The following is an 11,599-nucleotide window of genomic DNA, read 5'->3' on the forward strand; positions in this document are numbered from 1 at the left end:
TGACTGCACTGCTGCCCATGACTGAAACTGCACATCTCTCATGCTGGAGCCCCTGCAGCAACAATACACACAGGGAAACACACAGGGCTCTTCCCGAAGCCCTTGCTGCCACAGCCTGACTGCTGGCCATCACTCACATTAAGATATGCCATTCACACTCCTGGAGGGCTCTTCTGCTGATTTATAATATTGAAAAGTAGTGAGATTGAATTTTGTGTCTTCCCTCCTCCCCCAGCTGAGCTGATTCAATGGAAACGGCCTCTGCGTGCCAAGAAAGGATCTTAAATAAGAACAAAATCAGTGATTTCTGATTTTGTTTGTATTGCTCAGGCAGGCACACAAGTGATTTTACTGTTATGCTTGAGACTACCAAGAACTGCTCCAAAGTGCGGTGAGGATTGAGAACCACTTGTCACTGTCCTAGACACCTTCCTGCTGCTTCCCTGAGGCCATGTCCAACAACATCGTTGTTACGGCCTGCAAAAGAGAGAGGGAAAGGGCAGGACACAGGCTGCAAGCTGAGACACATGGATACCATGGATGTGGTGCCTATGGAACAGGGTGCAGCTGAGAGCTGGTACCTGGGCTGTCTTCCCTAGAGGTTGCTTGGAACATGATGCGCTACTAAGAAAAGCATTTCTTACAAAGCATTTCTTACAAATACCAGGCACTCAGGGTGACCCCATTTCACAGGATCCAGGATTCACGGTACCAATTGCACCTCAAAGACTGTGTTCAATCTTGGGCCCCTCACTTAAAAAGGACATTGAGATGCTGGAACAGGCCCAGTGAAGGGCAACAAGGCTTGTGAAAGATCTAGAAAACACATCCTATGTGGAACAGCTGAGGGAGCTGGGTTTTTTTTAGTCCAAAGAGGAGGCTAAGCAGTGACCTCATTGCTCTTTACAACGTGTGGAGGCTGTAGTGAGGTCAGGGCCGGTCTCTCCTACTCTGCCTGCAGTGAGAGAACTAGAGGAAATGGCCTTAAGCTGAGACAGGGAGATTCAGATTTGATATTTGATTTTTTTTTCCCCACTGTTATGGTGGTCAGACATTGGAATAGGCTGCCCAGGGAGGTGATTGTCTCACCATCCCTGGGGGTATTTAAGCACCACTGGATCTGGTGCTGGGCGATGTGGCTTAGAGACTGGATGATCTCAAATGTCTCCCCCAGCCCTGATGATCCCAAGATTATATGATCCTCATGTTATAAATGAGAAGCAAAAGTCTCGATATTCAGCAAAATTTAGATTGCTTTATTTTATATAGACAGAGGAAGCAGCGCTGGGGAGGCAGAGGGGTCACAGCCCACTCCATGCTCCACCAAACTTGGTTTGCAGCTCCCTTTTATAGCATAGTTTCCATGTATCAATAATTGTTATTTTTTTGTTGTCATAATTCTGTCAGGTAAGCAGTGGTGGTCTGTGGGATCGCTGAACAACGTGAGTCTCTAGACAATTTGTCAAGTCTCATAGATAACCATCTGGTCCTGGTAGATAAAGAAATGGCAGAAGTCAGAAAGTCTGGTCTTAGGGATAGGCTGCAATTGATTTCACAAAGGAAACCTGATTTTGCAGGATCTGTTGGGCTGTGTGAAAGCCTTGTTTTGCAAGCTGTCAGTAGATACAACTTATTTAGAAACATAATATTCATAACAGGGGGATTTAAAACAAAATGATTTAATCATATATTTTCCTTTCTTTAGTGTCATGCTTCATTTCAGACCTAACTATTCTGGTTTATACAAACCCCAATATTTTTGTGATTAACACGAATCTTTTATCGATTATACTCACAACCCTGCCGCTCTTTCCTCCTCTTCCTCCTCAACACACACACATGCTGCCAGTGGTGGCCAACGGGTGCTTCTTTCTCATGCACAAGGAGGACATAGGTAAGTGTTATAAATGAGATGCAAAAGTCTCGATATTCAGCAAAATTTAGATTGCTCTATTTTATATAGACAGAGCAAGCAGTGCTGGGAAAAATGTGAGGGAGTCACCGCCCACTCCACACTTGCACCGAACCTGGTTTGCAGCTCCCTTTTATAGCATGGTTTACTCGTAGTAATAAGTAATTGTTTTTGTTTTGTTGTAATAATTCTGCAAGGTAAGCAGTGGTAGTTAAAGAAACTTCCAAACTTCGTGGAACTGCTCTTCGGACAACTGGTCATAGTAGGAAGCCTGATCTTTAGCAGATAGTTTGCGATTAATTACACAAAGGCAGGAAATCTAATTCTGCAAAAAACCCTTTCAGACTATGGAAAACCCCCCTTTTCTTTTTTTCCACAAACTGGTATACACAATATTCATAACAGGGGGATTTAAACAGAGTGGGTTTAATCATATATTTCCCTTTATCTAGGTCCATGTTCTTGTCTTATTTTAAGTATTCTGGTTTATACAAACTCTAAAACTTCCATGATTAACACGAATCATTTATCAATTATCACGTAAGACATGGAGATGGCAGCACTCCGCCTAGCCCGCCGGGAAGGCGCACGGACAGGCGACACTCCCGGCGGGGACCGCCTCAGGCGGGGCGGGGCTGAGGGCCCGGGCCGGGCCGGTACCGCCTCAGGCGGGGCGGGGCTGAGGGCCCGGGCCGGGCCGGTACCGCCTCAGGCGGGGCGGGGCTGAGGGCCCGGGCCGGGCCGGTACCGCCTCAGGCGGGGCGGGGCTGAGGGCCCGGGCCGGGCCGGTACCGCCTCAGGCGGGGCGGGGCTGAGGGCCCGGGCCGGGCCGGTACCGCCTCAGGCGGGGCGGGGCTGAGGGCTCGGGCCGGGCCGGTACCGCCTCAGGCGGGGCGGGGCTGAGGGCCCGGGCCGGGCCGGCGCAGGGCGGGACGGAGGGACGGACAGACGGAGGGAGGCGGCCGCTCCCGCTCCAAGATGGCGGCGCAGAGGAGGAGTCTGCTGCAGAGTGTGAGTGGCATCTTCCCCCCCTCCGTGCACACGCGCCCCCCAGGTGGGTGCGAGGGAGTCCCCGGGCTCCTCCTCGCCGCCCCCCGCGCTGCCGTGTGGGAAGGGGGAGGTTCCCCCCGCCGTGGGGCGGTGGGTGCTGCTCTCCCGCCCGCTGTGCCGCCGCAGGGCAGGGGGTCGCGGCCGGCCGTGCGCAGGCCGGGCTGCCCGGCCGCTCTGCAGCGCACGGTGGGCCGCAGGTGGCTGGGGGCCGTGCCGGTGCCGCGGGGTGTCCCGCTGTGTGAGGGGGCAGCTGGCTCTGCAGGCCGAGCCGGAGATGGCGGCCCCAGGGGTGGCTCTCTAATTGCTGGCTGCAGCAGCAGGCCCCAGTCCCTTGTGCTGGTTGAGTAGTCCTGGGAGAATCCAGAGCTTTCCCTGCACTCCCGTGCCAGGGGTGCGTGAGGATCTGATTTGCCATAGTAATAACTAAGCTAGTGCTGTGCTGTGTGGAGTGCAAAACTTGAGTACAAATTCCGCGTCTGGTTTCTTGTTAACAAGAGCCGAAGTGCAGCCAGAGCTCAGCTTCAGAGGGAAGGGATGTGGTAAGTAGTGCTGTTCTGCAGCAGGGAAATGCAGAGCTATTGGATGTGCTACTAGTTAGCAAAGAGAGAAGGGTTGAGAAGAGGGTGAGGCTGGACTGGTGACCTGCACTGGACCATGATCTTCACGCTGGTTGGGGTTTACATGGTCTCTTTCTTCCCATCTGCCAGGAGCAGCAGCCCAGTTGGACAGATGACTTACCATCCTGCCACCTCTCTGGGGTGGGCTCGGCTCCAAACCGTTCCTACAGTGCAGACGGCAAGGGGACAGAGGGTCACCCCTTGGAAGACAACTGGTTAAAATTCAGGTAAGTGGGCTGCACCTGGGACACCAACTCCTGCTGGCACAAGGGCAGGTAGAAGAGGTATTTAGTTTGTCGCACAGGACGTGGAGGAAGAGGGTGGGGCCTGAGCATGCTAGAGGCATCTGCAGGAACTTGCTACTGATATCTGTGTCTTACAGAGATCTGTGACCTCTTTGCTTCTGCCCTCTTGTCAGGAGTGAGAACAACTGCTACCTCTATGGTGTCTTCAATGGCTATGATGGCAACCGAGTCACCAACTTCGTGGGTCAGAGGCTCTCTGCAGAGCTGCTGCTGGGCCAGCTCCATGCAGATCACAGCGATGCTGACGTGCGTCGGGTTCTGCTGCAGGTAAAGAAGCTTTGAGTGGGAGCAGCTCCTGCTTCTTGCACTACCCACCTCCTCTTTGCCATCAGGGGAGCAGCATCTGCTTTCTGTGGGGGTTGGAAACATCTGGTGGTTGCAGTTGCACTCATCCTGAGCATCTGTAGTGCTTTGTTTCACTCCTGCCTCATCCCATCTGTCCCCTGGCTCCGTCAGCACAGTGCTGAGAGCTCTCCAGGAAGCTGCAGCCTGGACGTGTAGGAACAAGTCATCCTGTGAAGGAGATGACAGTGAGTGAAGGGGAGAAGTTAATGTGTGGGGAGATGGATTTGTGAGCACGCTTTCTTGAGTGACAGGATCAACACACAAGATCAGATAGGTCTCTGACATTGCTGTGAATGTAATTTTTATGGTGTTGTCTTCTGTTTTGAGTTGTTGCAAATTGTTTTTACAAGCTGTTAACTGGTTGTGCTGAAACAATTGTGTTTCAATGTGCTGTAGTGGTCCTTGAAAGTCTGTATGTACAGTGAACATCCACTCTGATGAGTTGGTCTTAGAGAGGTGAGGTTGGGTAGTCCCAAAGTCTGTAGGCATTGATAATAGCTTAGTTTATCTTTATGGACTTTTTTAGGCTTTTGATGTGGTGGAAAGAAGTTTCCTGGAGTCCATTGATGATGCCTTGGCAGAGAAGGCCAGTCTGCAATCTCAGCTACCAGAGGTAATGTAACCTTAAGAGCAGAGCTTGCTGGAGGTCCCACCTTCCAGCTTGCTGCATGAGGTTTGGGCATATTAGTCAGTTTGATCCAAGGGAGGCTGTAAGTGAAGGTTACTTCTCCATGCATCTATTCTGGAAGCTTTCATTAAGTGAAGCAAGTGCCTTGGTCCATTTCCCAGAGTTCCCCTTGTTCATACTGGCACTGCTTAGACCTGACTTTGGTTATCTGAGCAAGGAACACAGAGAAGAGTTCAGCCTTTAAATGTGGCTCTTCCAGGACAAAGCCATGCAGATGAGAAGAAAGGCCTCAAATTTGCATGGCATCTGGGCAAATATGAGCTCTGTTCTTCAAGTGTGCTGGACTTTCCTCTCCAGACTCGCATCAAAGCTGTGTCATGCACTAGGATTGAACAGAAATTTTATGTCTTGTACAGGCTAAGGCTAAGACGTGTCAAGATAAGTCCCCTCCCTACAGAATTTTTATTCCAGCTGTGATTTCTGTGTTGTGGACTGTGTGTTTAAGCTTCCATGTCATTTTGGCTTCCAGGGTGTCCCTCACCACCAGCTCCCTCCTCAGTACCAGAAGATTGTGGAGAGATTGAAGGTTGTAGAGCAGGAGATCTCTGGAGGAGCCATGGCTATTGTTGCTGTCGTTCTCAACAACAAGCTCTACATCGCCAATGTGGGTGAGTTGGTTTTTGTCAGTGGCTCAGTGTCAGCATTCCTGAGGATGGCAGGGGTTCTAGGAAGTAAAAGATAAGTAAAAGGCAGCTTCTTTGGTCTGTGCCAGGCAGTGATATGCTTGTTACTTACACAAGCACTTGAAATCAGCCTGGCTCTTCATCCCTGCAGATGTTGGCTGATGTGGTGCATATGGCCAAAGAACAAAGGGAAAACGGGTCGAGAGGAGTAGTGCAGGTTCCCTGAGAAACAGAGAACTTGCCTGGGAGGTTGTGGCTCAGGTGTGGGTGGAGAGCTGCCTAGCAGGCCCACTATGCTGCTAGCAGGGCTGCTTTTTGGAGATCATGACAAGACAGTACATGAGCCTTTCTCTTCTTTTCTGTCTTTATTCCTGTCTCTGTTCCTTTTCCCTTTGGATATGTTGTCCCTGTTAATGGCAGAGCTATCTGGTGCCTCATGTCGCTGCTCCCACTGCAGGTACCAATCGGGCACTGCTGTGCAAGTCCACGGTGGATGGGCTGCAGGTGACTCAGCTCAACGTGGACCACACAACGGAGAATGAGGATGAACTTTTTCGCTTCTCTCAGCTGGGTGAGTATTTGGGTTTTGTGTTCTTAGCTGAAAACATTGCATGACTGTTTATGTGGGGCACTAAGAATGACTCAAACCACAGGAACAATAAATAACCACAAAAAGAGGCTTACTATGTTTTCAGATGACAAGTTCAGTGCCTTCTTTTTGTGCCTTTCTAGCCGTTCTGGGGCTACAGGGTGAGTAAGCTCATCTCACTGAGCCAGCAGAAAACAACGCTTTTATTTCAAGTTTTGAGTGTTAGTTTTGTGTCCAGCTGCCAGAGTGGCATTGATTTGCCCTCCAGCTGTTGCTGTAGTCGATAGGAAGGCAGGAATGGAAGCACAGAGCCAGAGGGTAGAAGTGGAGCAGACAATGTATGACGGCTCCTGTGGAGGCAAGCCACAGTTATGCTGCTTTAAGTTCTGTGTGATGCCTCACCCTCAGGATGCTACATTTCAATTTGCCTTTGTACAAGCTGCTGCTGAAAAAAAGCAGCTTCACTTCAGACAGAGCCAGGCCAAGCACTGGCATTTACTCCTCTTGCATCAGTAACTACTGAACTCCTAATGCTGACATTTTGCTTTAGGCAATTTCCCTTTTCCTTTACAGTGTTTGACATGTTTGCTTTCTTGGTCTAGAGCTAACCCACACCACTTGTGTGATTGCCAGTACCAAATACTTCTTATTGAAATACTTGAGTCCTGTACTTTTATTTAGGTAGATCTAAGGTGGCATTCTTTATTAGATTCACCTGTCAGATATATTCTTATCAGGTGAGGCTGTTGATGTGGTAATTTTTGCTACTGGGTCTTGTTTTACTCTGTTTCTCTTTCATTCCCACTTTTACTCCTACGCCTGCACTAGGGATATGTGCTGGGAAACAGAACACTAAATACAAGAATCCAGGGAAAGAGACTTTTTGAGTGTGTTTTTACTACCAAAAATGCAGAATTTAGCTGCAGTACATAGGAGAACAGGGATCTGTTAGATGTACCAACTTTAACTTAGCCCAGCACTGGTGCTCCTGCTTACAGTCCCAGCAGAAGGAAGATCCTGTGGAACAAGACAGTATGCACAAGCTGTTTTGGGGGTCAAGGGAGGTTGGTTTTGGGCTAGGTTGAAGTATAGTGATAAGAGGTACTGGAGATAGGATTTGTCATGATGGTGCCTGTGCCACCCCTGTCTTGAGGGAAGGGTGGGAGAGGTCTTGTGCTTTTGTGATTCTTCAGCTGGCACATCACAGCTCGTTCAGTGCCCTGGGAGAGTTGCTGTGATTTAGACACAACTTCTCTTGGTGTCCTGTGAGCCTCCCTGTGTTTGTGTCTGTCAGTGGCATGTACCTCCCTGCCAGGAGCTGGCAAATGAGCCAGGCCATGTTGATGAGTCAGCTGTGGTCTGCAGCAGATGGAGGACTTGTGTCTTACTGCTGGGGTAGGTGTGGAGCCATCTGTGCAGCAAGGCTTGGTTTGACTCAAAGGGAGAATTTCAGCTGGACCCCTGCCTTCACCTTGTACTGAGGACAGTCATCCCTAGATAAAATCTCTGTTTTCTGGCTGATAGCTCTAGGTATAATGAGGAAAGGGGGTTGCCAGAACAGACCAGGTAAATGGATCATCTGCTCCAAGTCCTCAAATAGTAGCAGCCCTCAGATGGTCCCTGTTAGAACCTTCTTCAAGATGGGATTGCTTCCTAGCCCCTGCCAGAGTTATATCACTGTAAGTTTATTTAAATAAATGCTTTTTTGATCACTGTTCTTATTTTAGGAGTAGCCCACATCACTTTGAGCACTTGAGGCAAATTCTGCCTCTTGTAGCTAGTTCTCCTTTTCTCAGATTGACAGCATGGGTAAGGTTGGAAGGGGTCACTGCGGATCATCTGGTCCAAGCTCCTGCTCAAGGAGGGTCATTCCTAAGCACGTTGTACAAGTTCTTGAAGATCTCCAGTGAGGAAGACTCCACAGCCTTTCTCTGCAGTCTCATTTAGCATTTAGTATTAGTGAAATTGCCATGTGGAGCTTTGGAGCAGGGGTCAGTTACAGGTGGAAGAAAAAGCAGAATCCTTCACATGTGTTTTCCTCATTCCTGCCTTCTCCTCCCTTACACTATCCAGAGCTGACAGGCGCAGATGTTCCCCTGCCTTTTCAGCTGCCTGTGCAGCCAGCCCAGCAGTGCTGGTGGCTTTGTCTCAGGGCCAGTTGTTGCATTCAGAGTATGCCTGTTGGGCTGTGTGTGTCTCCCTCCTTCTCTCTCACTAATTAAAAGGTGTCCCTTGGAAAACAACTATTCCTTTTCTCCCTGTTTAGGTCATGATGATTTTTCTGTGTCTCATTTTGTTGTACAGTTCTTTCTAACTGTGGATATTTCTTTTCTCAGAGTAAGTTCTGCAAGTTTCACAAAGTTAACGAAGCATTTTTGGTTTTCAATCTGGCAGGCTTGGATGCAGGGAAAATAAAACAAGTGGGAACTATTCGTGGGCAGGAAAGCACTCGGCGCATTGGAGATTATAAAGTCAAATACGGCTATACTGATATTGAACTGCTCAGGTCAGAAAACCTCGACTGTGGGGTTTCAAGCCCTCCTCTTCTTCATGATCACTCAATTCTCACCTACTATGTCACCATTAAATGCTAAATTACTCTCACTTTCCAGTGCTGCTAAATCTAAGCCCATCATAGCAGAGCCTGAAATCCACGGTGGGCACTCGCTGGATGGGGTGACGGGCTTCTTGGTGCTCATGTCGGAAGGGCTCTACAAAGCTCTGGAGGCAGCTCATGGGCCTGGGCAGGCCAACCAGGTGAGACATTCTTGTGGCCATTGACTCACTGCAGCAGTGTCAGCTGTTCTCAGATAGGCTGTCCTCATCTGTGCTGTCAGTGCTGGCCAGGCTGAATGCCTGTGCCACCCCATTCCAGTCTAATAATATGGGAGCTGCTTTGCCAAGCCAGTTCTTCTAGGCAGCTGTCTGTCCCTTAGGAGTAGCCCATTAAAGGGAGTGGGATGACTCAAGGCACAAAGGCACATTATCAGCAGGTAAGCATCACAATCAGATGAGTTGCCATAAACACTCTTAGATCAGATGGCAGGAAAAGGTTTCCTCCACAATCTCTTAGAAATCTTTCCTCTGGTGATTTTTTTTTCCGTTCTCTGCTCAGGAAATTGCAGCCATGATAGCCACAGAGTTTGCCAAGCAGACGTCACTGGATGCTGTGGCACAAGCAGTGGTGGACCGCGTTAAGCGCATTCACTGTGACACTTTTGCCAGCGGTGGGGAGCGGTCCAAGTTCTGTCCCCGTCACGAAGACATGACACTGCTTGTGAGGAATTTTGGGTACCCTCTGGGTGAGATGAGCCAGCCCACGCTGACACCAACGCAAGGTGTGTTGGGGAGAGAATGAAACAAAATGGGGGGAGGAAGAGACGATCTCTTGATTGATCCAGCACTCATCTCACATTGGGAGAGGAGGTAGTTGGTGTAGAAGGAATTTTCTTATTAGACAAGATTATTGGCTTTTGAGATGTCAAACCTGTGACAATTTGATGGGATACAGTACAGCATCAAGGGCACCTTGATACAAATTCTTGGGGTTTTTTGCTGCTGTGTTGCACCCCCAGTTGCTCATGTCTGAACTGCATTTTATAACTTCTGTTTTCTCCCTTCTCAGGAGGCCGTGTTTACCCAGTCTCTGTGCCATACTCCAGCTCCCAAAGCACAAGCAAGACAAGTGTCACGCTGTCTCTTGTCATGCCTTCTCAAGGCCAGATGGTCAATGGTGCCCACAGCAGCTCAACTCTGGATGAAGCCACCCCCACCCTCACTAAGTAAAGTCCTGCTCTCTTGCTACCCACAGTTTTCCCTGCACCTCACACTGTATAAAGTGGCTGAAAAGCAGGGACTGCTGTCAGTTACCTGCCAGTCAGTCCCTTATCTGGAGTGTGCTCCCCCCCACTACAGTATTGACAGCCAGCATCATGTGTTAGCTGGAAAGCGATTGTGTGAGGAGTGGGAATGAGCAAAGCAACAGCTCTGAACAGCTCTGGCTATGTGCCTTGGGAGCAGCATCTGCTGCTGTTCGTGGAGGGCATTCTGGCAGTGAGCAGCCCCTCTCTTTGCATCTCATGTGCCTAGTGTGTTGGGTGCTGTGCACAGAGGCAGTGTGGGTGCCCTTCATTTCAGCAAGGCAGAGGGATTATGCAGGTCACCTGTAAGGCTCTTTGAGGGGTTGTGCTACTGAAGCTGATTTTTTTTACAGGCACAGCTGGGGAAAAAAATGTGGATAAAGGTTAGAACTGGGTCCCCTTTGGATCCACTCTGCAGGGTCCTACTAGTTAGTGGCTGTGGTTTAGGTTGAGCCCTTGGCCCAGCATGGCATGTACACACTGCACAGTGAAGAAGCACTGTGGGTATTGTGCTCTGTAGCTCCAGAAACAATGAGGCTGACGCACTAGAGCTGCTTTGGCTGCAGCACAGGTCATGCAAGAACAGCTTTCCTTGCTGCCAGACTCTTCCCGTAAAGCTCATACTGTTCTGGGTAAGGGGAGGCCAGCAGAGTGCATGCCTGGTTTTTTCTGCTTCCTCTCTGTTCCTCAGATGCCTGATTGTACTTAAGGCCTTCCAGTTAATGTGAATCAGATACCTTTGATGCTTGTCAGTTCTGACAATCAGTTCTCAACACTTTGAGTGCTCTCATACAGCAAGTGACTGCAACTTTTTAGTCTGCTAAGATAGCATGATCTGTGAAGAAACTGGTGCCTGTTCTGGTGCTTTTCTTGTCCAGTGCATCAGGTGGAGTAGCATAAAGATGTTTATGTTGTCTGCTTTTCCCTCCTTAGCCAAAGCCCAACTGTGACGCTGCAGTCGACCAACACTCACACGCAGAGCAGCAGCTCGAGCTCAGATGGAGGTTTGTTCCGCTCCCGACCCACCCACTCGCTCCAGCCAGATGAGGATGGGCGTGTGGAGCCCTACGTGGATTTTGCAGAGTTTTACCGGCTTTGGAACATGGACCATGGCGAGCAGGGAGCACTGACTGTGTCCTAATTTGTGTCTGCCGCCTGCAGACACCTTGTGCTCCTCTGTATGAGCAAAGACTGAGCAGCAGTAGAGAGTGTTCCACCGAGGGCCGCGTTCTGCCCAGAGCTAACTCCTGTCCAGGACGTGCTGCACGCTGAGCAGGGGATCTTGTGCACTACACACGTGTTGCCTGTGCCATGCTCCTGATGCTGCCAGCCCTGGGAAGCCCTGTGGATAGGGGAAGGGGTCTTGAATGCAGCCCTCACTGCAGGTTTTTGCAAGTAAAGGTGCAGAGAGGGCTCCTTGTGGATCATGCAGGAGCCGGGCCCTGCGGAGGCCGCGTGTGTGCGCGCGTGTGTAGGTGTACACATCTGTGTGTGTGTGTGTGTGTGTGCTGTCATAATGTTTCCACAACTCAGTTCAAAATGCTGTGATTCCAGTGTTCAACTCCATAGAAGATACCTCTATTTTGCAGAATAAATAACTTATAGCTACA

The 11,599-nt window shown here is 49.7% G+C and overlaps 1 protein-coding gene across 1 annotated transcript; it reads left to right on the forward strand.

Moving 5' to 3' along the window:
* Positions 1 to 2,807: 2,807 nt before the first annotated feature.
* Positions 2,808 to 11,599, forward strand: TAB1 (TGF-beta activated kinase 1 (MAP3K7) binding protein 1). The gene is made up of 11 exons (XM_056511102.1): positions 2,808 to 2,923; positions 3,670 to 3,806; positions 3,998 to 4,151; positions 4,756 to 4,842; positions 5,387 to 5,525; positions 5,998 to 6,111; positions 8,524 to 8,635; positions 8,742 to 8,886; positions 9,245 to 9,467; positions 9,755 to 9,911; positions 10,923 to 11,599. The coding sequence occupies exons 1-11, from the start codon at positions 2,891 to 2,893 to the stop codon at positions 11,128 to 11,130; spliced, it is 1,509 nt and encodes a 502-aa protein (XP_056367077.1). The 5' UTR covers positions 2,808 to 2,890; the 3' UTR covers positions 11,131 to 11,599.

This window comes from Oenanthe melanoleuca, chromosome 1A (assembly GCF_029582105.1).
Source record: "Oenanthe melanoleuca isolate GR-GAL-2019-014 chromosome 1A, OMel1.0, whole genome shotgun sequence".
NCBI lineage: Eukaryota > Metazoa > Chordata > Aves > Passeriformes > Muscicapidae > Oenanthe > Oenanthe melanoleuca.